A 23,977-nucleotide genomic window follows, 5' to 3' on the forward strand; every position below is an offset into this window, starting at 1 on the left:
CTAAATGCAGAGTGCAGAATGTCTGGCAGTAATACCCCAATTTGGGATGCGGCCAAGATACCAGATACCTCTACTCTGGAGAGAAATACTGTGTGTGCTTTGAGGTCTTTAAGGATAACAGGCATTCCTCAGTTTCACAGCTCATTGGAACCTCAGCACTGTTCCCCCTAATACCAGTTTTGGAGGGAAGAGTGCTACAACAGTCCAGTTGTACAACAGTGTGCAGATAGCGGGATGAGAAAATAAATCTCTCATTCTTATTGCTGGCCCAAACTAAAATCCACTCCCTATCCACACGTTCTGGGAAGGCAGCACAAGATACAAAGGGTCCTGTGCCTAGGGATAGCAAGAGCAAATCAAAGAGCTGCGTGCCATCAACTCCCTTGTACCCCAGGGTTGGACTTTCCTCCTCCCTATTTCCAGCATTTCAAGGTTTAATATATACCCAGATCTCTAGGATTTTCCTCAATACACCCTTACTCTCGCACTGTCTATCTCTCTTAAGGCTGAAATGCTGACGACAGAAACAAGCGAAGCCTAATAGAAAAAGCGTTCACTTGACCAGCTCTACTTATCCCCATAGCAGAGAACAATCCAATATTCCCCACTGGCTCTCTTCAGGGATCCCATCTATGTGAAAATTGTGGCCTTGGTCAAAGATTAATACAGTGTAGCAAAAAGAAAAGGAGTACTTGTGGCACCTTAGAGACTACCAAATTTATTAGAGCATAAGTTTTCGTGAGCTACAGTCCCTGACATTTCATTTCACTTAATTTCTTAATTCCTACCTGTCCAAAATTCCATCTGCGGGTCCATTGTGTCCCTAATTGCCCTAAGGAGCTGTTAGTTCAGGTTCCTCACTGTGCCTTAGTCATACCAGAATTACATACTGTCTGAGTTATAAATTCAGTGTCCAGAGAGATCCATCTGTCATAGCCCTCTTGGGAGAGGGGTGACTCAGAGGACTCTCCAGAAGGGCAAAGCCATGGAGTTATGGAACCCCATCAAAAATGTCATAACACTTACACTGCTAAAAATGTCATAGCCTCTCAATGGTATGCAGTTGAGGGGATGGAGAAGTACCGTGTTGGCCTATCTGCAGAGTGTGTATTCATTGCTTTTATCTTTTCTGCATTACATGCATTTTTGAAAAGGAGATAGTGAATTTTCTGTTAGTTAATAGAAATTAAATGTAGGAAATCACCTCCGAAACCTTTTGTCCACATACATATTACACACACACTATGCTAAAAGTGTGCTTAAAACATTTATTAAGATTGCGAAGTCAGGAAATGCCAAAATTAAAGTTGCCTGAGTCAGCCCCCTTGTGCATATACATTAGGTTACAGTCTTTAAAGTACATTATCACGCAGCATTTTCTCCACAGGATCCCTGTCTCATTCAGTGCACAGGGTAGGGCTGCTCTGGGGGTGAATCAGGGTTGTAGTTAGTAAGGGAGGCTGGTTTTTCTAGGACTGTTTTGCTTCATTTCTTGGAGAAATTGGTAGTCGTGTAATGAGTGCAGCAGGGACTGCAGCAGAAAGAGGAGAGTCTCATGGCTCAAGCAGGTGAATGCTGCCCTAGAGAATCGCATTCTATCCCTGCCTCTGCCACGGAGTTCCCATGTAGTGCTGGGCAAGTCACTTAAAGCAAACTTTTCCCAGGTGCTTTGAACATAAAAAGTGCTATATATAATGCAGAGTACTCCGAAAAATCAGATCCTGTGTGTCTCAACTTGGGCACCAAAAATAGTGGAAACTTTTGACTTCGAATTTTCTGTGCTTCAGTCCCCCATCTGTAAAGTGGGAATAATCCCCTGCCTGCACTTCATAGGGGCTGTGAAGAGAAATGAATGTTTGTGATGAGCACCATAGAAAAGCCCTTGAGGAAGTTAACAACTCTGTGTTCAGAGTGGGGTTTGAATAATGCTCAGTAAGTAAGACCTAGGGCTACACCAGACTATACCATGTGATAGTACTAAGCATGCTACTGGGGGGGGCAGAAACTTGGCCAATGACAGTGGCTTGCAAAAGGAGACTGGAGTCTGTCCATCACAGATGGCTGAGGAAGATACATAGGGCTACTGGAAAGACAAAATATAACACACGTGAGAGTAAACTAGCTGACAGAGCAGGACATGTTAGGAAATACCACCAAAGAAAGACTGGTTCCACTGGTTGGGATACGTCCTCCGTCTAGTGAACACACGAAGCAAGCCCAGAACTGGGTACTGGAGGGAGAAAAGAGAAAGCGAGGAAGGCCACGGAATAACTGGCAGAAGACTGTGACAGAGGATACTGACTGCACTGGCATCACCTAGGAACACAGACCACAATTAGTGAGTAACCATGATCAGTGGAGGAACTGTACTGACCCATGTGTCAGAGGCATAGGAGGAACTGAGGTCTAAAGTGGACAGAAAAAGTGAAGAGCCACCATAACAAAGAGGTATTAAAAAGACTTAGAAGGGTCTGCGTGGCAGTAAGACCTAGTCGTGGACAAAGGGATCCAGGTGAGCAGTAAATGATAGTTCCCATTTCTGTCTTATGGCTGTTTGATGACCTGTGTAAATTGAGTCAATGTTCAAAGCCTACTTTCCATGTGTTCAGGCTACATAAACCACCATGGCAGTGAGCATTAATTGGCCTCCTTGTTGTCTTGTCACAGCAGAGGCCAAGGATCGAAGGGGACTGCAGACTACGTTGTTGTCTGCACTCTGTAGGTGGGTCCCTCCGTGGGCAGGGGCAGGCTGGGAACAGATCGAGCTACACATTGACAGTGAAAATGAAACAAAATATTGAATAGTTGTTCATTACGTGAAATTCATCCATCCTGTGAACTGAATGGGGCAGGGTGCAGTGGGAAAATAGTATGTGCTTATGTAATTTAAAAACAGTCATAATGTATACACACACGGGGGCCGAATTAAGGGTGCACAGACAGCCTTAATTCTGATATTTTCTAGCTTTTGAGCTCTTGACTTTGCAACCTTCATGTCCTTTTTTGTTTATAATTTCCTAGGGGTTTTAAAAATCAAATTGTAAAAACAGAAATTTCACTGTGTGTCATCATTGACACCCACATAGTTCCTCAGCAGATTTGGAACATTTAGATCCACTGCATGGATCTCTGCCACTTGAGCTAACGGAGTACCTGATAGCAGTCGTAGGTTGTTGTACTCTATGTGAACCAGCAATAGAGGGGAATAAGACACAACTTTGCCAGTAGGTTTCTGACAGCAAAGGAAGAGTGAGACTCTGGAATCTTGGGCTCCATTCCAGGCTCTGTAGGGGAATCATAGAATCATAGAATCATAGAATATCAGGGTTGGAAGGGACCCCAGAAGGTCATCTAGTCCAACCCCCTGCTCAAAGCAGGACCAAGTCCCAGTTAAATCATCCCAGCCAGGGCTTTGTCAAGCCTGACCTTAAAAACCTCTAAGGAAGGAGATTCTACCACCTCCCTAGGTAACGCATTCCAGTGTTTCACCACCCTCTTAGTGAAAAAGTTTTTCCTAATATCCAATCTAAACCTCCCCCATTGCAACTTGAGACCATTACTCCTCGTTCTGTCATCTGCTACCATTGAGAACAGTCTAGAGCCATCCTCTTTGAAACCCCCTTTCAGGTAGTTGAAAGCAGCTATCAAATCCCCCCTCATTCTTCTCTTCTGCAGACTAAACAATCCCAGCTCCCTCAGCCTCTCCTCATAAGTCATGTGCTCTAGACCCCTAATCATTTTCGTTGCCCTTCGTTGTACTCTTTCCAATTTATCCACATCCTTCCTGTAGTGTGGGGCCCAAAACTGGACACAGTACTCCAGATGAGGCCTCACCAGTGTCGAATAGAGGGGAACGATCACGTCCCTCGATCTGCTCGCTATGCCCCTACTTATACATCCCAAAATGCCATTGGCCTTCTTGGCAACAAGGGCACACTGCTGACTCATATCCAGCTTCTCGTCCACTGTCACCCCTAGGTCCTTTTCCGCAGAACTGCTGCCGAGCCATTCGGTCCCTAGTCTGTAGCGGTGCATTGGATTCTTCCATCCTAAGTGCAGGACCCTGCACTTATCCTTATTGAACCTCATTAGATTTCTTTCGGCCCAATCCTCCAATTTGTCTAGGTCCTTCTGTATCCTATCCCTCCCCTCCAGCGTATCTACCACTCCTCCCAGTTTAGTATCATCCGCAAATTTGCTGAGAGTGCAATCCACACCATCCTCCAGATCATTTATGAAGATATTGAACAAAACGGGCCCCAGGACCGACCCCTGGGGCACTCCACTTGACACCGGCTGCCAACTAGACATGGAGCCATTGATCACTACCCGTTGAGCCCGACAATCTAGCCAGCTTTCTACCCACCTTATAGTGCATTCATCCAGCCCATACTTCCTTAACTTGCTGACAAGAATGCTGTGGGAGACCGTGTCAAAAGCTTTGCTAAAGTCAAGAAACAATACATCCACTGCTTTCCCTTCATCCACAGAACCAGTAATCTCATCATAAAAGGCGATTAGATTAGTCAGGCATGACCTTCCCTTGGTGAATCCATGCTGACTGTTCCTGATCACTTTCCTCTCCTCTAAGTGCTTCAGGATTGATTCTTTGAGGACCTGCTCCATGATTTTTCCAGGGACTGAGGTGAGGCTGACCGGCCTGTAGTTCCCAGGATCCTCCTTCTTCCCTTTTTTAAAGATGGGCACTACATTAGCCTTTTTCCAGTCATCCGGGACTTCCCCCGTTCGCCACGAGTTTTCAAAGATAATGGCCAAGGGCTCTGCAATCACAGCCGCCAATTCCCTCAGCACTCTCGGATGCAATTCGTCCGGCCCCATGGACTTGTGCACGTCCAGCTTTTCTAAATAGTCCCTAACCACCTCTATCTCTACAGAGGGCTGGCCATCTCTTCCCCATTTTGTGTTGCCCAGCACAGCAGTCTGGGAGCTGACCTTGTTAGTGAAAACAGAGGCAAAAAAAGTATTGAGTACATTAGCTTTTTCCACATCCTCTGTCACTAGCTTGCCTCCCTCATTCAGTAAGGGGCCCACACTTTCCTTGGCTTTCTTCTTGTTGCCAACATACCTGAAGAAACCCTTCTTGTTACTCTTGACATCTCTTGCTAGCTGCAGCTCCAGGTGCGATTTGGCCCTCCTGATATCTTTCCTACATGCCCGAGCAATATTTTTATACTCTTCCCTGGTCATATGTCCAACCTTCCACTTCTTGTAAGCTTCTTTTTTATGTTTAAGATCCGCTAGGATTTCACCATTAAGCCAAGCTGGTCGCCTGCCATATTTACTATTCTTTCGACTCATCGGGATGGTTTGTCCCTGTAACCTCAACAGGGATTCCTTGAAATACAGCCAGCTCTCCTGGACTCCCTTCCCTTTCATGTTAGTCCCCCAGGGGATCCTGGCCATCTGTTCCCTGAGGGAGTCAAAGTCTGCACTAGTGAGCACAGACTCTTCTGCCTGCTTTCCCCCAAGCTAGACCCCTTCTGTCCCGTCACTTCCAATCTATCCCAGTCCTGTCTCTTCCCCAGTCCCATCTTCCTTGCTTTCCAGTTCCAGTCTCCTTGTCTAACCTGTCCTAGTCTTCTCCTCTGGGCTCACTATCTGAATCACAATCTCCCACTTCCTACACTCACTCACAGTCTCCTTGCACAGCCAGTCCCAGTCTCCTCCTATCCCATCAGCTCCTCATCCACTCTCAGAGTTTCTTCTCCCCAGCCAACAGGCTTCTAGTCTCCATCCCCCTATATTTCTCTCACCAGTTCTCAGTCCTAGTCCTGCCCACCTCAGCTCCCAGTACTAGTCTCCTTATCTTATCAGTACCAACCTCCCTTCTCATCCCAACGGCCTTGTCCAGCCAGCCCTAGTTTTTCTGCACGCCACTCGAGTTTGGTAAAGTTATGAGCAATGGGAAACAGGATCTTATAATGGGACGTGGCAGGCAGCTTTATAAATAGACTTGTGCTACCCACCCCACCTGTAGTAATGGGGATTGAATTATAAATGTCATAAACAATAAAAAAGCATTCGTAGATTGTCTAGTACTGTGTCCAGCTCTGCCTCCACACTTGGGCTGTAATGGAAGGCTCTGCTGAAAGGCAATCTCTTCATTCGGCCTAGAGAGCTGTGTCCTCTGAATTCTGAGAGAAGTTAAGCTCAGCAAGATAAAATTCTGATTCCCAGGTTTTAAGACTCCCTGGATGCTGATTGGTAGGTGAGGAGATCACATGATTAAGGCCCTATTTACACTACAAATATAACTGTGCCAAAGAACCTTCTTACGACATAGATATTCCCTGACCTGGTTACAAACATGTTATGAACATGGTTTTATAACCAGACTTAGCCTTGGTCATACCCTGACATGGCTGCTTTATTTCTAGTGGAGACAATGTTAATGCACTACTGACCTGGAAGCCGTGGTGATAAAACCCAGTTTTTAGACTCAGAGTGTTTGATTTGTGAGGGGGTTTTTTTGTTTTGTTTTTTGTTTTTTACAGTTTTGATTGTTCTAGGGAAATCTTTCTGAAATTATCAGAAGCTCTAACTGAGCAAACCCCATATCCTGGAGGATGTTATTAACCACTTGAATTAGACTTAAACTCTGCCCAGCTCACTGTGTACATTTTTCACTTCTGAAAACAAGTGATTTCGCAAGGTAGTAAAAGAAGCTGCTGATGTTAGCTAAAGTAGTAAGTAAGTCCAACTCCAAGAAATAAAGCTGTTTCTTTTTGCTGCTGCTGCTGCTTTCCTATCCGTCCTACAGGAATGATATTTATTGCATCCTGTATTGCATCAAATATTATCAGCTCACTGAATAACTTTAAAAGTGCATATGGTGAGGAGCATCAGACAAGTGTCCCAATTCTAAGTGTACTTTCCCCAACACAATGGATTTTAGGGCTGTTACTTATTTATGCTGGCAGCCTGCCTGTACATTTCATTAAGAGACAAGGTGGGTGAGGTAATATCTTCTATTGGACCAATTTCTGTTGGTGAGAGAGACAAGATTTCGAGCCACACAGAGCTCTTCTTCAGCTCTAGGAAAGGTATTCCCAGCATCACAGCTAAATGCAGGGTGGAACAGATTGTTTAGGATAAGTAGTGAGTACATATTCTAAGACAGTGGTGCCCAACCTTATTACATAGAGGGGCCAGATAAACCTAAGCACATCTTTGTGGGGGCCAAACAGATTCTACATATTTTAATAAGATTTAAAGTCACTTTGTATTGATTGAGATTTTAAGTTCAGTTTGTTTCATATGTATTTAGATAGGTTGTTTCTATGTACAGTATTGTCTGTTTACACATTTGTGTAAACTAAAATGATAGCCTGCAGACGGTAGGTTGGGCCATATGTTGGGCACCCATGTTCTACGGGACCATTCCATCTTGCATTTAGCTGTGATGCTGGAAGTACCTTTCCCAGCCCTGAAGAAGAGTGCTGCGTGGCTCGAAAGCTTGTGTCTCACCAAGAGAAGTTGGTCCAATAAAAGCTGTTACCTCACCCACCTTGTCACTCTAATAGCTTGGGGTCGACATGGCTACAACTACACAGCATGTACGTTCCATAGTAGTATTGTGCCAGTTACAGCTATCATTAAGGATTTGTCAGCTTTTTGCTGGCTGCCCTCATGCTGCAATACTCATGGTCTTCTCCGGGGAGCCCCCCACCAGTAGATATGAGCCATAGTGTGTGTCTGAGAGAGAGGCAAAAGAGTGAGTGAGTCTCCTGGCCCTGTCTATGACCCCTATCTTTGATATGTGCATTCTCATGCACAGGCTGGGAAGCATCTAGGCAACTCTTCCAATGTGCTGGGAACTGAGGGTATAAAGGGACCTGGCTGCCACGGCCTTTCTGAGTGCCAAAGAAGTGGCAGGATCCAAACACAGCTCAGGGCTCCTAACGCTGCCCTATTGGCTCTCCCCCATTTCTCTGTTCATTAGGGTGTTTGCTGTCCAACTTCTCTGAGGTCTCTTCCGATGAATTCCAGGAATAATGAAAGGAGATGAGTGGTAATTAGGATAGCTTCCCTTTTTACCCCCTGGGACCCCAGCGTGTAGGGAAAGGGTGCATGTGCACATGGGCCTACAGGGACTACTGACTGTAATCCAAACACACGTCTCCCAAGACTGGGGCTCCATGGGGGCAGACATTTTGGAGAACCCTGTTACTGTGGTAAGGGTCTGTGTTTTCCATGGCAACCATCACTGAGAATTTCTCTTTTTGTGGCTTTGTGTCTGATGTTTAATACAACTTCAGTGCCTTGTATTTCTTATTCCTGTGTGTGCATTTGAATAATTTACATGTAATTTGCGTTGTATTTCAGATTGTGACCTGTCCTAGTACCTCTTTCACTGACTTGGCAGAAATCGTGTCCAGAATTGAGCCAGTCAAAGCAGCTCTGGTAGATGGTGAGTTGGCTTATCGAGACAGTTATGTGACAGATGATGCACTTTTCTTGGTGACGATTATTGCTACAATATACAATGTACATGGTGCCATCCACATGCTTGTCTCTGCTCAATGGCAATCCAAGGAATACTGTCAAATCGTCCCTGTGTCCTTGTTTGCTCTCATGTGAGCTCTGTTCATTAAGTAGGAAATTATTCCTCACTATTATTAACCTCAACTTGGGCAACCCATCCTGGAGGAACTTAGACTTTAGTGATGAGGAATGCTGTTCAGATGCTTCTTGGATTCATCTTAATCTGCCTTTCTCTGCTCCACTATGCCTTGAGTCTACCCATCTCCCATAGGCAAGGCTTCTGAAATGAATCCTATTGATACTTTTTCAGTTGCACTTCTTGTGAGTCTTTCAGGGATGTGAAGTGCCATGCCCTGTACATGAAGTAGGCCTTATTTTCTCCCTTTTTCCCTCAGCATTAATGTTTTGACAATGCCCCAGTGCAGCCTCAGCCAGGCAGAAGCCAGCTCTCCCTCAAACTCTCCTCCCCACATTGTGTGGAAAGTGCTGAGTTGTAGATTGGGGCTTTGTTGATGCGGCCACCCAAGTTGTTGTGTCTTCACCTTTTGGCTTGGTCATCTATAGCCTTGAGATGGGAAAGGAGGGTAGTTTGGAGGCCCAATGCAGGGAACTTTCCCCACTCTTATTAAAACAGTGTTGAATGATTCACTGGCTCACATTTTATTTCCCCCCCCCCCCCCCGCTTTTATTGGGAACATCAACACATTAGAGGCTTTTTCAAACATTTCTTATTTCCCATTCCCTCTCTCACTTAACCAGGCTCTAATGGGCAATACCGAAGAACATGTAATGGCTGCCCTACTTGTGCACACAGTTGCTACACTCCCAGCATCTAATGCAGTGGTTGTCAACCTGTCTATCATTGTGGGCCACAGGTTGAGAAGTTAACAGCCCCTCCATCTACAACTCTGTTGCGATGTTCCTGCAGCTCTTTGACATGCTAATTCCCATCCCTGTGCCTATTGAAGAAAATATGAATCAAATATATTTAAACAGTCCATTAAGAATAGGAACAAAAGGTTCTGCATAACACGGTTACTAGTGGCATGACTATTTAGACCAGTTGTGATTTTTAAATGCTTTATTGCAGCAACCTGATCCCTAGTACACCTCCTGCTCACCTGCCTGGTAAGATCCCACCACGCTGCCAGTTACAAAAACAGGAATAAAACTACCTCTGTAGCATAGGAAAATTCACAAGCTAAAACAAAAGATAACCTAGTGCATTTCCTTGCCTACTTACAATTTCTGTGGTTTTAGATCTATTATTCCAGATATATTTTCAGGAGCTGTTGTACCTGCTTGGTCTCTCCCTCCATCTGGAGCGGGAACAACAAAGAGAGAACACAAACAAAACCTTCCCCCCTAGCTTTGAAAGTATCTTCTTTCCTCATTGGTCCTTCTGGTCAGGTGCCAGCTAGGTTATTTGACCTACTTAACCCCTAACAGGTAAGGTGATTCAGTACAACTGCCAAAGAGGGATTTTATGCTACCCTTCTCTCTCTATTTGTGACAGCTCTGCTCAGGGATTCACACATGCGCACTTTAAAGTGAAGTTAATGAGTCTGACTTCAATCTTAATTTTCCTCCCTTCTGTGCTCTTAAGGCTTCTATTTCCTCTATAACTAGCTCAGAGGTGCTCAGATGTTAAAAGGGCCAAAGGTCAATGCAAGAGACATTGGGAGGCCCAGTGTGCTTTAATCCAAGGTGTAATAAGGCACAGGGCCATCCCTAGCTATTTTGGTGTCCTATGCAGCCCCAGGCCTCCACGGGAGGGGTGGGGGCTGGCCCCAGGCCTCCGTGAGGGACCAGGGCTGGCCACTTCCTCTGGGAAATGGAGTGACCCAGCCCCAGCCTGCTCCACTCCCCTGGCTCCCAGCCGCGCCGCCAGCAAGTGCAGGGGCGCGGTTACCCCCCTCCACAAGTCCGGGAGCCAAGGGAGCAGAGCAGGCTGGGGCCAGGTCACTCCACTTCCTGCAGAAAGTGGCCAGCCTCCCCCACCCCCATCCCCCATGGAGGCCTGGGCCCCCAGGCTGCTCTGCTCTGCTCCCCTGGCTCCCAGGCTTGGGGGGAGGGGGGAACCGCCCCCTCCAGCACTCACCGGTGGCGTGGCAGGGAGAGGAGCAGGCTGGGACTGGGTCGCTCTATTTACCAGTGAGTGCAGGCCCGACAGCTTCTGGAGTCTTAAGGGGAGTGGGGTCGGGGCTGGAGTGGGAGCCATGGGGAAGGGGCAGGGCAGGGGCTGGAGCAGCACACAGCTGCACAGGGCACCCGGAAATGTGGTGCCCCAAATTTCCTGGTGCCCTACACAGCTGCATGCAGGTAAGGACAGCCCTGATAGGGCAAGTGAAAAATGGCACAGCTCAGCTCTGACTTCATTTACCCTTTAACACAATTTTGTATGTTTATTTTCTTTGCCCTTTCTTTGTAATAGCACTGGAAATATATAAAAGAGCCATTCTTCTCCACTGTAGATCACTGGTACAGAAGACAGCTTAAAAGAGTGTTGCTGTCCATTGTGTCAATATGTACTTTTGGGGACACACAGTATTATTGTAGCTGCATAATTGACTCTAGCAGCATTTAAGCAATAAAATGGTGTGTAATCTTTTTACTGCACTAAAGATATTCTAAAAACCCTTAGGAAACATAATTATTGTGCATATGCGGCAGTCTCAGGATCTGGCTATTTTAAAAAATAATTCAATATAAATGTCTAAAAAGTACCAATCCATATAAGATTGTGGCAGACTGCCTGATTCCATGATGTACAGGGGCTGGCCACTTCCTGTGGGAAGTAGAGTGACCTGGCCCCAGCCTGCTATTTTGGGAGAGTTGTTGGCACACAAAAGATCTAACCCACAGAACCTTATACCTTCACATCAGCTGTATTGCCTGCAGAAATGGAGTTATAAAAGAGAAACAAAAACCGCACAGAATTAGCAAGAATGGCCTGTGCCTACCAGAGCAGCCATGTGATCTTTTCACCATCATCCTTGTCTTTCCCCGCCTCTCCTGCTTCTGTTTCTCTGTTACACTCACCTCTTGCTATGTGTAACATTTGGGTTGTTTGCTCTTTGAAGCAGGGACCACACCTTCCTGTTTGTTCTCTAGTCTAGAGCACTGTTTCTGAGTGCTGTAGAACTACTGAATAATGAAAACCTTTGGGAATTACCACATTGGAATAGCCTAGTGCATGTGAATGCAGTCTGCAGCAGTGATTATTGCCATTTGTTTTATTTTGTGTCTTTCTGAACCAAGGTGATTGGAAGTGGATAAAGCACCTCCCACAGTGGGCTCTGTTCTTGCAATACAAATATGCAATAACATTAGTGACCACACTGCTGTTGGAAACATTTGTTTAGAAAGCCATCTCAGGCTGTTTGTTCACTTTTAGCTCAAAGTAAGTTTTAACAATAAAGTTGTAAACCTCTGAAAATATTATCATCTGTGGTAAACTACAGATGCACTGAGTTTAATTCCAGCATTTCCTCACCAAGTTTATATCAAGGGCCTCCTTTTTAATCATAACCATTATATTTAATTAAAGCTACAAATTGCTCTCTGAACCACTACAGGAAAAAGTAATGGCCAAGTGTTTTTAATCCATTTTCTGCCAGCTTGTTATAGCCATTGTATTAGAATAAAATGCTAAGGAACAGAATGTACTGTCATCTGCAGAATGCAGCAGATGCTATTGACGGTTCCAACGCAAGCAATACTTAAGTAATCAGCTAATTCATTTTAAGTACAAGACCTGTTCCTCAGAACCAAGTTGAAAAAGACTTTTCTTCTTCTTTATCATGTGACTCCTGTATGGCCCTTTGATACACAGTCCAGTGGTGTCTGCGTTTGCCATGACTGTTGGGATCACAGGTGGGATTACCCTTATACTGCTGCATAGCAATGAGTATGCCATCCTCAGAGGCTTTAACATTTCCATTTGGGCAAAATTGGCCTTTGCTTATAAATAGACACGAGGCTAAAATTTTGAGTTATCTGTTCCCTCGCAGAAGCTAAGTATAAGCTGTTGCTCATCTGCTCTTAGAGAGATTTCAAGTAAATCATTTATTGTATACATTTCACTTAAACCCACACCTGCTGTAAGAGGGTTCAGTTTGACATTACTGATCCTGGAGTTAGATCCCCATTGAAATCAGTAAGGCTCCGCATGGGCTCAGGGTTCACTTTGCACAATACTTATTACAAAGCTAAGGCCCTAGAGACTAACGAAGTCTTAATTACTATGGTAGTGCTCTAGCACCATCACAGGAGGGAATGGTGATTAGGGCAGAAATGCAAACCTCATGGAAACTTTAAAAACAGACAAGCCAAATGTCACAGTGTTTTAAACCCAAGAGAATCTGGGCTTACCTAGGTGGCTAATAGGGAGCAGGATTCCACACACAGGCCAGCGCAGGGGACACTGGCATGTCTGCACTGACAGCCCCCCCATGGGAAAGGGGCCAATTGATTTAAAATGTGGAGTTAGGTTAGGGTTGTAGGGGTCAGCTAGGAGGATCCAGCAACTCCCATGTTTGAAGGTGTTCATCCATCTTGCAGTATATGCCCCATACTTGGTATCTACGCAGATAACTTTGTAGCTGTTAAGCATCTAGGTGAAACTGGTTTAACTGTTACTGGCACATCTGCTCCATCTCCCTGCCCACTCATTGCAAACCCACCAATGTTTCAGACATCACAAGAGGATGGTTATTTTCCTAATCCCCCAAAAGCAGGAGTGGAGATCTAGTGGCACAAATAGAAACCCAGGTCTCTGCTTGCACTGTATATGTAGCCATGATGGATCTGTCTGATTACCGTGTATGGCCCCCTTCAGTGAGCTATTTGTGCACTTCACAAATAGGAATTTGTTTATTCTCAGAACCATCTTATGAAGTGGAGCAGGATTTTACAGATGGGGAATTGAGCCACAGAGGGACCCAGTGACTGTCCAAGTTCACATGGGGAGGCAGGGGGAAGATCTGGAAACAGAATCCAGCTCTCCTGAGTCCCAGCTGGCCTTGTGGATAGAGCACTGTGCCTCCTCTTAGCTGTGATGTGTTCAGGCAAGAAGCAATAAACAGAAGGCTAGGGTGCCAGTGGAGAAGAGTGGAGTAGCACATCAGCATCATTACTTTTGTGGCAAATTGCCGGCACTACTATGATGGGCCTCGCGCTTTCTCTTCTTGGGGGGAGGGGGAGTAGGAGTTCAGGCCACTGTTTTTTGCCCCTGAACTGGGGTATTAACTGCTCCACTAGTGTCCTAGAGAAGGGGACTGGAGAGGGAGGGACCTGGGCCCGCCCTCTACTCTGGGTCCCAGCCCAGGGGCCCTAGGGATAGCAGTAAACCACTTGAATTAGCAGTTCCTTCCCCTGGGCTACTTCCCTCTCCTGCCCTTCAGCTTGTGGGGCTTCCTGCCCTCCCTCTGCACAAACCTGGTGTCCCTTTACCTAGGGTCTTGGTCTTCTTAGCCCACTACAGCACTTCTCCAAACTCTCCTCTGCTTCCCTCCAAACTGCTCTCTACTCCAACAACAATCCACTCTGCTTGAACTCCTCCAAACTACTCTCTGGCTCCAGCACCAATCCACTCTGCTTCCACTCCTCCAAACTGCTCTCTGACTCCAGCACCAATCTACTCTGCTTCCACTCCTCCAAACTGCTCTCTGGCTCCAGCACCAATCTACTCTGCTTCCACTCCTCCAAACTACTCTCTGGCTCCAGCACCAATCCACTCTGCTTCCACTCCTCCAAACTGCTCTCTGGCTCCAGCACCAATCTACTCTGCTTCCACTCCTCCAAACTACTCTCTGGCTCCAGCACCAATCCACTCTGCTTCCACTCCTCCAAACTGCTCTCTGGCTCCAGCACCAATCTACTCTGCTTCCACTCCTCCTCTTGTCTGATTGAAGCAGGGGGGGTTTATCAGGTGACTGGCTTCAGGTGCTTTAATTAATCTATAGCAAACTTTCTTCCCTCTACAGGGAATAAGGTTCCCTTCTAACACTCCTGCTGCCCTCTGGCCATGCTGTATCACACTTTGCTGAGACGTGTGATGGCTCAACTAAAACTGCTTGATGTGTTTAGTTGTGATTATTGACAGATTCCTTGCAGGCACTGCAGACGGAACCAGTCTAAACCTGTTTTTTTGATAAACTGCTATGCAAGGTGCATCAATGCCAAACATGACCAGTGTGAGCAGTTCAGATTTGTTTAATTTTGCTGCATATGCATCTTGTTTGATTTTTGAGGGAAAAGGTTGGGCATTAGAGCAGGAATAGTTCAATCCCATGTGGTGATGATACCATTGCTTTGCTGGTTTATTCCCCCCACCGGTTGGCCGTCAGAGCATTTCAGTTGGTGTGCCTTCGGAAACTGCCACAGACTAGAGAGTAGAGCTGCATGTGGCTTCCGTATTGATTTGCAAAGTAGGAGCTGGAAATTAGCTATGATGGATGTATACAATAATGCAGGTTCAGGGAGTTCACTGGAGTCCTTCTGATCAATATTCTGAAAGCATCTTGAGTTCTTAAATAGAATGCTGAACTGATATGGGGCAGCATGAATGAGTCTGTAACAGTCTCTTGCTGCCTATCTTGTAATATATCTGGAGGTTTCCTTGTGGTTATTCGAAAATGATTAAATCTTCTAAGTAACATTATCCTGTTTCTAGGCTGGAGTATTGTCTAGCGCTTAGAACATGGGAATGGCGTTGGGGTTTGTAGGGGGACTGTTGTGCCACTGGTCCCCCTGGGCCTCAGTTTTCCCATCTGTAGCCGATCAAACAGACCTATAGGCAAAAGTGAGGAAATTAAAATTCTTAGACTCAGGGTGGAGACTACTTAAGCAACCCGTAAGAGAATACCAAAAGGCATGCTTACCCCTAAAGAAGAAAGGAAGAGGGAAAGAGGGAGGGGCAGGGGGAGCATGATGTAAATGGTTCAGTGATTTAACTTCGAGTTTATTCAAGCTAAACAAGGAAACACTCAGAAAAAGGTGCTCCAACTCTACTGACACCAAGAGAAAGGAGAATAAACTATGGTGGATGAAATACAAAGTCAAAATTAGGAGGCTAAAAGGGAAGAGCAAATAGCCAAAGACAAAAATCAAATAAAGAATTGTAAGTGCTCTGGAAACGAGGCAGTCTGTGAAAGATCTAAGGGGTGGTTCAGAATTTTGTGCACTTTGCAGAGAAGCAAAACAATTTCTTTGCATCAGTTACCACCACAGAAGATATTGGGGAGATACTCCATGCATGTGCTCTTCAGGTAATAAAAGAGGTAGACTAAGCAATTCAAATGGAAGTTGCTGGAACAAACTGATAAATTAAGGAATGTCAAGTCCACAGGACCAGATGATATGTCCAAGAGTTCTGAAAAAGTTGAAGATAAAAGGGACTGAACTGGTGACATAAATTTGCAATCCTGCACAGGGCCGTCCTTAGGATTTATGGGGCCCTACGCAGTATTATTAAACTGGTGCCCCTGTACCCAATGGCAGCCCGGGCTCACAGCCCAGGGGTGCAGGGGGAGGGACGAGGCTGCAGAGGATAGCAAGATGTCCGGCCCGCCTTATGGTGGCAGAGAATCATAGTTCCCCGCGGAGACCCCCATACCCTGTCCCTCATGGAGAATGGACATGCAGAAGGTACCTAATTAAAAGCAGTAAATTTGGGAATAAAAAATGTCAGTCACAGGTTTTTTGATATGCCCTGAAGTTTGTCGAGATTTATTTGCAATACTTTGTAGTATGGATGAGTCAGCTGTCTTGCTGAATACAACATTAAATATTATGGAATACATGATGCAGCTCTTCTCTGTTTTACATTTTCTTAATCAGTATTTTTAAGCTGATTTTATATTTTAAATGTACTCTTAAACCTTCATAAAGTAATCATTCCAGATTATTACATATTTAACTCACTGAAACAAAGACATTATTTTAAATTAATCAGTCACAGCAGTTTAGTGTTCATAACAATGTTCATTGCTTTTAGAAAAGGGGAACACTAATTTACCTTGTGTGATCTCCATAACAATAGACATATTTATGAAATTTCAGCAACTTTAAAAACATATGTTTCCAAAGATTTTTAGGCATAACAAAGGATTTTCTATCTTACTACGGCTCTGATTTTGCTGGAGGGTTCTCTTAAAACTAGTTCATCAGATTAGTTAGAAGTAAAGAAAGGGAAACTCTTTGTCCAGCTTTCTGGAAGGAAAGGGGTGTTTTCCCTTTAAGTTTCAGAGTAGCAGCCGTGTTAGTCTGTATTCGCAAAAAGAAAAGGAGTACTTGTGGCACCTTAGAGACTAACAAATTTATTTGAGCATAAGCTTTTGTGAGCTACAGCTCACTTCATCGGATCCGATGTAGCTCACGAAAGCTTATGCTCAAATCAATTTGTTAGTCTCTAAGGTGCCACAAGTACTCCTTTTCTTTTTGTCTCTTTAAGGGCTCCCTTCAAGGTTGGGAGGGGGAAGGGAGAGAAAGGGATGGACAGAAAGGACAGAAAGTCTTTGGAAGCAAGGTTTTTTTACTATAGTAATTAAAATTAAAATGTGTATTTTAGATAAGGGTATTCTTTCGAAGGATTTATTTAAAAATCTATATGTCTGAAGATCCAAGCATTTAAGGCTAAAGATGATTGTGCATCTAAAAATCTATTCAAGGATTTTTTAGAGATTTGATTTTATAATCTTCACCAACTCACTAATGAAATATTTTTAAAGCAAATTTTAAACTAAGGTCCTGTAGACTAACATGTTCTGAGTAAATATTACAGTAATGCAGAACTGTTTTTGCCAGTAAATTCAGAAACTGACAGTATATACCTGGGTTTGGCAAATGCCCGTTAAATGGCTTCATTAACACTTGACAGGTTTCAGAGTAGCAGCCCTGTTAGTCTGTATTCGCAAAAAGAAAAGGAGTACTTGTGACACCTTAGAGACTAACAAATTTATTTGAGCATAAGCTTTTGTGAGCTACAGCTCACTTCATTGGATGCATTTGGTGGAAAAAACAGAGGGGAGATTTATATACACACACAGAGAACATGAAACAATGGGTTTATCATACACACTGTAAGGAGAGTGATCACTTAAGATAAGCCATCACCAGCAGCGGCGGGGGGTGGGGGGGGAACCTTTTATGGTGACAAGCAAGGTAGGCTATTTCCAGCAGTTAACAAGAATATCTGAGGAACAGTGGGGGGTGGGGTGGGGTGGGGGGGAGAAATAACATGGGGAAATAGTTTTACTTTGTGTAAAAAGAAAAGGAGTAATTGTGGCACCTTAGAGACTAACAAATTTATTAGAGCATAAGCTTTCGTGAGCTACAGCTCACTTCATCGGATTGTGTAATGACTCATCCATTCCCAGTCTCTATTCAAGCCTAAGTTAATTGTATCCAGTTTGCAAATTAATTCCAATTCAGCAGTCTCTCCTTGGAGTCTGTTTTTGAAGTTTTTTTTGTTGAAGGATAGACACTCTCAGGTCTGTAATCGTGTGACCGGAGAGATTGAAATGTTTTCCGACTGGTTTTTGAATGTTCTAATTCTTGACGTCTGATTTGTGTCCATTTAATCTTTTACGTAGAGACTGTCCAGTTTGACCAATGTACATGGCAGAGGGGCATTGCTCAGGCACATGATGGCATATATCACATTGGTAGATGCGCAGGTGAACGAGCCTCTGATAGCGTGGCTGATGTGATTAGGCCCTAGGATGGTATCCCCTGAATAGATATGTGGACAGAGTTGGCAATGGGCTTTGTTGCAAGGATAGGTTCCTGGGTTAGTGGTTCTGTTGAGTGGTGTGTGGTTGCTGGTGAGTATTTGCTTTATGTTGGGGGCTGTCTGTAAGCAAGGACTGGCCTGTCTCCCAAGATCTGTGAGAGTGATGGGTCGTCCTTCAGGATAGGTTGTAGATCCTTGATGATGCATTGGAGAGGTTTTAGTTGGGGGCTGAAGGTGCTGGCTAGTGGCGTTTTGTTATTTTCTTTGTTGGGCTTGTCCTGCAGTAGGTGACTTCTGGGTACTCTTTTGGCTCTGTCAATCTGTTTCTTCACTTCAGCAGGTGGGTATTGTAGTTGTAAGAATGCATGATAGAGATCTTGTAGGTGTTTGTCTCTGTCTGAGGGGTTGGAGCAAATGCGGTTATATTGTAGAGCTCGGCTGTAGACAATGGATCGTGCGGTATGATCTGGATGAAAGCTAGAGGCATGTAGGTAGGAATAGCGGTCGGTAGGTTTCCAATATAGGGTGGTGTTTATGTGACTGTCGCGTATTAGCACCGTAGTGTCCGGGAAGTGGATCTCTTGTGTGGACTGGTCCATGCTGAGGTTGATGGTGGGATGGAAATCGTTGAAATCATGGTGGAATTCCTCAAGGGCTTCTTTTCCATGGGTCCAGATGATGAAGATGTCATCAGTGTAGCGCAAGTAGAGTAGTGAAAAAGTCTTCCAGCCTGCCAGACCTATTAGCAAAAAGAAAAGGAGTACTTGTGGCACCTTAGAGACTAACAAATTTATTTGAGCATAAGCTTTCGTGAGCTACAGCTCACTTCATCGGATGCATTTGGTGGAAAATACAGTGGGGAGATATTGTGCTACATTGATGACATCTTCATCATCTGGACCCATGGAAAAGAAGCCCTTGAGGAATTCCACCATGATTGGAATGAGTCATTACACAAAGTAAAACTATTTCCGCATGTTATTTCTCCCCCCCATCCCACCCGCCACTGTTCCTCAGATGTTCTTGTTAACTGCTGGAAATAGCCTACCTTGCTTGTCACCATGAAAGGTTTTCCTCCTTCCCCCACCCCCCGCTGCTGGTGATGGCTCATCTTAAATGATCACTCTCCTTACAGTGTGTATGATAAAACCCATTGTTTCATGTTCTCTGTGTGTATGTATATAAATCTCCCCACTGTATTTTCCACCAAATGCATCCGATTGAAGTGAGCTGTAGCTCACGAAAGCTTATGTTCAAATAAATTTGTTAGGCTCTAAGGTGCCACAAGTCCTCCTTTTCTTTTTGCTAATAGGTCTGGCAGGCTGGAAGACTTTTTCACTTTTAAGTTACTAGATCCCCTCTGTAGGAAGACTCACCAGGCTGCAGCAACTAGCTGTGGGAGCCTGCAGGAAGGGTCAGAACAGGGATAAGAAGAGCTGGGAGGGTGGACACTAAGACCCAGTGGTGCTCCAAATTTTCAGGTGCCCTGCGCAGCCACATATTCTGGTTATGCTTAGTGACAGCCCTGATCCTTCAGTTAATTCAGTGCCTGTGATTCCAGATGGTAACTAATGTCTTACCTAACTCTCTAACTGGTCCAAGGGATTATCCTGATAGTGTCAGAACATCCGATGAAGTGAGCTGTAGCTCACGAAAGCTTATGCTCTAATACATTTGTTAGTCTCTAAGGTGCCACAAGTACTCCTTTTCTTTTAGTGTCAGAACAGTGAGTCATACTGCAAAACCAGGAGTATGGGTTGAAACAACATTAAAATAGAATGATAAAACACCTAGGTAATTGTGATATGACCAGAACAAGCCAGCATGGGTTTAATAGGGGAATATCACACCTCCCAAGTACATCAACAAAATAGTGAATATCATTTATTTATTTCAACTTTCAAAAAGCCTTTGACAAAGACCCTTCTAAGAGGAAACTTCTGTAAACTGGTGGTGATGGGAAGATCAGAGGTTGGCTAAGAGACGGCAAACAAGGAATAAGAATATGGGCTCAATTTTTAACATTGTAAAAGAGGGACAGAGGGGTCCCAAGGCTTTGTCCTGCAGGTGGCATTGGCATTGCAAGGATTGGTGTTGACAGAGGCACCTCTGCAACTGAACATGGACAGCACCTTTCATTGTCCCTTCCTTTGCTCTGACCTCCACAAATATAGATCTTCCCAGATCCTAACAGAGTCACGCTGGAGAATATATAAGTGGTGGGTCTCTTCCAAACTCAATCCATGGCATGATGCCAAAAGTAGATTGTTCAGATCTGCCAAACAAGATTGTCCCTTTTCTTCTATGTTTGCATGAATTAGTGTATTAATATTTGTGTGTATTAATCAGTGGCGGTAATATTTGTGTGTAGTGATCAGTGGCGTTAATATGTCAACATTTTACATTATCATTAGGCTTGACAGGGAAGGCCCCATTGAGATGAATGGGATATTTCACACCTCCTTAACCAGGCAATTTTAATGCAGCTACTAGCAGACATTGGTACATCAGTACTTGTGGCACCTTAGAGACTAACAAATTTATTTGAGCATAAGCTTTCGTGAGCTACAGCTCACTTCATTGGAGGCTCAGATAAATTTGTTAGTCTCTAAGGTGCCACAAATACTCCTTTTCTTTTTGCAAATACAGACTAACACGGCTGCTACTCTGAAACCTGTCATTGGTACATCAGTTTACATCCAGTTTTTGAAGGTTATCTCTGCAACCAGGCAGGCTAGAGAACTGATACTTCTAAAATGACAGCTTGATTTGTGGTCCCCAGGAAAAAGTAACTAGTTCATTGAGTTGCCATTAGTTGGCCAAACCTGACTCTCCTTTCTGGTCGAGTGCTCTGTAGCTCAGGATGTTGTTGGCAAACATTTTATAATTCTCCTGCAGTACCCTCTGTCCATTACTTGTGCCAACTAAAACCAATTATTCTCTTTTCCCTCCTATTCAGATGAATCTGACTATCAAACTGAGTATGAAGAAGAAATTCTAGACAACCAGAAGGAAGATTACGCTAATTTCCTAAGCAGCCAGGTGGAAGAGGATTCTGACTCCGTAAGAACTGTGCTCTAGACTAGCTCTGTGTGTCCTTTTGCTGGCCTTTAGTCTGACAAGCATATCAAAGCCAAATGTTTTCCTGCAGACATAGAGCCTTATCTAGGTTAGATGGTGGGATCACAATCTCCTGGGAAGGTGTGAGAAGGGGCAGTTGAGAGAAGCAGCCTCTAAGGCTGGTGCTGAAAGGAATCTGGTAGAAGAAAATCTGACCGTCTGTAGTGCAGTGCAGATACTGAGTGCATTCTTAAGCCATGTTCCATCCCTCTCAGGTGTACAGCAGCTCGTCACAGAGCAACATATCCAGGCTATTTGATATCTTAGGTTACATGTGACCTACGACCCTGCAAAGCCAAACCTTTCAGTCTTCAGGGGAGATTGTTGGAAGGAACCAAGTCATAAACAGGAGCTTTTGTGTGGCTGAAACTTGTCAGCATCCTTTAAAGGGTCCATAATTTAGCAGAGTGTTGACATAAGCTTTGTTCCTTCCTATACACATAGCAGAGAGAATGCATGTCTCATGGCCAGAGTTCACATACTGGCATTTAAATAGTTATAATCCATCTCTAATTTGTGTCGACCATGAAGTTTTCTGACCTTCCATCTTGGAGCAAAGTATACATGGGATCAGATAGCTCCACTTAGGTAATGAAAAACTCTACAGCAAATCTGTTTCACTGCTCTCTCTCTTACGGGGAGGGTCCTGGCCAGTTTGAAAGAGCTACAAATGCCTGCTAATATTTGGAATGAACAGTTCCTGGATGGGAGCATGTGAACAGGTTTGGGAACCTACACAAATAAGATGCACAGGGAAGGACGTGAGGTGACTTCAGTGTTTCCAAGTGGATAGCAGCAGAGCGCGAGGGCTGTCTCATAGATCCACACAGATTCATGTTCCCGGTTGTATTTAAAATCTTCATCTGCTAAACTAATCCTTCTGAGACTGAAGTCTGATATGCAAAAGGCTCCTGGGAGAGGAAGGACAGAGAGGAGTGTCTTTGTTTATCTGGAACAGTCTGTTAAATCATTTCAGATCAGATATCTCCTGCTGATGAGTATGTTTGTTTCCTCCTTCAGGATGAGGATGTACAGATAAGAAAACGCACCACCATCCCCAAACAGGAGAGTCGACCCAACAGCACAGGGGATCCCAGCTAATCCCCAGGGAAGCCATCAGGACTTGTCTTTCATTTGGTCATATAACTGTAGTTTCACTGATTAACAGCCCTTTTTATAAAGAGATTGCTTGCTTGAGATGTGGCAGTTTCTCATCCTTCTCAGATCAGGATGGAGCGGCTATTTAACTGTCCTTAGAGGAGACCCACCATAATGAAGCACAAGAAGTGCCAGTGCGCTACCCATAACTCCATGCCCAGTGAGATCTCATGCCATGGAAATTTACAATGTCTTTGCTCCTTTTTCCAGGTACCGTTGTGGGTTGCAAGTCATTGATCTCTCTGGGGTTTGTACGGCGAAGGGGTGTGCTGGGAGTTGTCTGTGGTTAGAAGTGTGTTCAGATGCTGCTTTGGCTGTCTGCCACCATGAGTTCTGTTTGCTGTTCTGGCCCAGAGGGCTAAAAAAAAAAAAAGAACATTGCTGGAATGTATGTGCACTGCCACTGCTGCAAAGGGTCAATATGTGAGCATTAGAGTGCAGGGATGTTTGTCACAGGAGCCAGGCAGCCATGTTGTTAACTCAGCTCTGTATTTATTTTGCAACTGTGTAAGTAGGAGCATTGCTGTGATAGTAGGATAAAGGGTCTCTGTCTGCTTGAAGACTTAACAGGAAATCTAAATGCTACAAGTTAATTACTTTAAAGGTTACTAATTTGCTTCAGATACTGTATAATCAAGCCATCTGCAGGAGCATGTAATGATGGCACATTTAGTTGCTATTTGCCAGGCAGTTATAGAGTAGCTACATAGCTGTAGCTGCCTTGTGAAACAAGGTGGTAACTGCAGAAATGAAATGCCTGTACGCGGTTCTCAGTGGGTTACAAGATTCTGTCACTGATCAGTCGCTGCTTTGTGGAGTGTGATAAAATGCCAGGTAGGTTATGTTGAGTCCATAAGAGTTCATGTTTTAAAGGTCTCATTGCAGGCATGCAAAACTTTGCCCAACTTTTCAGGAGCTCCACAAAGGCTGCAGCCATCTAAAGTGGAGCAGTCCAGGTTCCATTCCCAGCATGGTACTCTCTGTCATGACCCCGCTGGAACGTGTTTGAATGCTGAAGATTTTTGGGAATGCACCAGTAGTCCAAAGATCTTAAGTCACTTCTGCTGAGATCAGAACCTCCCAAGGTGACATTTGTACTTAAGAAAACACCCTCAGTTTATAACCACAGCTGGAGTCCTTGTTATATATGTACTTTAAAATAAAATTGCAACAGAGAAATCAATGCTTGCTGTTGTCATTTACCAGAAGGCTACGGAAGATGTGGATGATTGCACCAATCCAGCACACATGGTCATTCATCCACGCAAGGCCCTGCAACATCTAGAAAGTTGGGGCAGCATCCAGGATTGTCACGGATCTGCAGGGCAAGTTGCCTTTGAGCTTTGTACCATCTCTCAAGGAGTTGCTTACCTTATAGTGCTAGACATTAGCCATCACCTTTTGCAAAGTGGAGCCCCGTGGCTCTACTATTCTGAGACTGGACCCTGCCTTCAGTAC

General features: G+C 44.6%; 1 protein-coding gene across 6 annotated transcripts in view; it reads left to right on the plus strand.

Moving 5' to 3' along the window:
- Window positions 1-23,698, plus strand: part of PNPLA7 (patatin like phospholipase domain containing 7) — a 414,014-nt gene extending 390,316 nt beyond the window's left edge. For all 6 annotated transcript variants that reach the window (XM_038374480.2, XM_043499152.1, XM_043499151.1 and 3 more), the window contains 3 exons: window positions 8,347-8,431; window positions 21,201-21,304; window positions 22,382-23,698. In XM_038374480.2, coding sequence (XP_038230408.1) covers window positions 8,347-8,431; window positions 21,201-21,304; window positions 22,382-22,462 — 270 coding nt within the window. In that variant the 3' untranslated portion in view covers window positions 22,463-23,698. The remainder of the gene's footprint in view (window positions 1-8,346; window positions 8,432-21,200; window positions 21,305-22,381) is intronic.
- The last annotated feature ends 279 nt before the right edge of the window (window positions 23,699-23,977 follow it).

The sequence above is a fragment of the Dermochelys coriacea genome, chromosome 16 (assembly GCF_009764565.3).
Source record: "Dermochelys coriacea isolate rDerCor1 chromosome 16, rDerCor1.pri.v4, whole genome shotgun sequence".
In the NCBI taxonomy this organism is placed as follows: Eukaryota; Metazoa; Chordata; order Testudines; family Dermochelyidae; genus Dermochelys; species Dermochelys coriacea.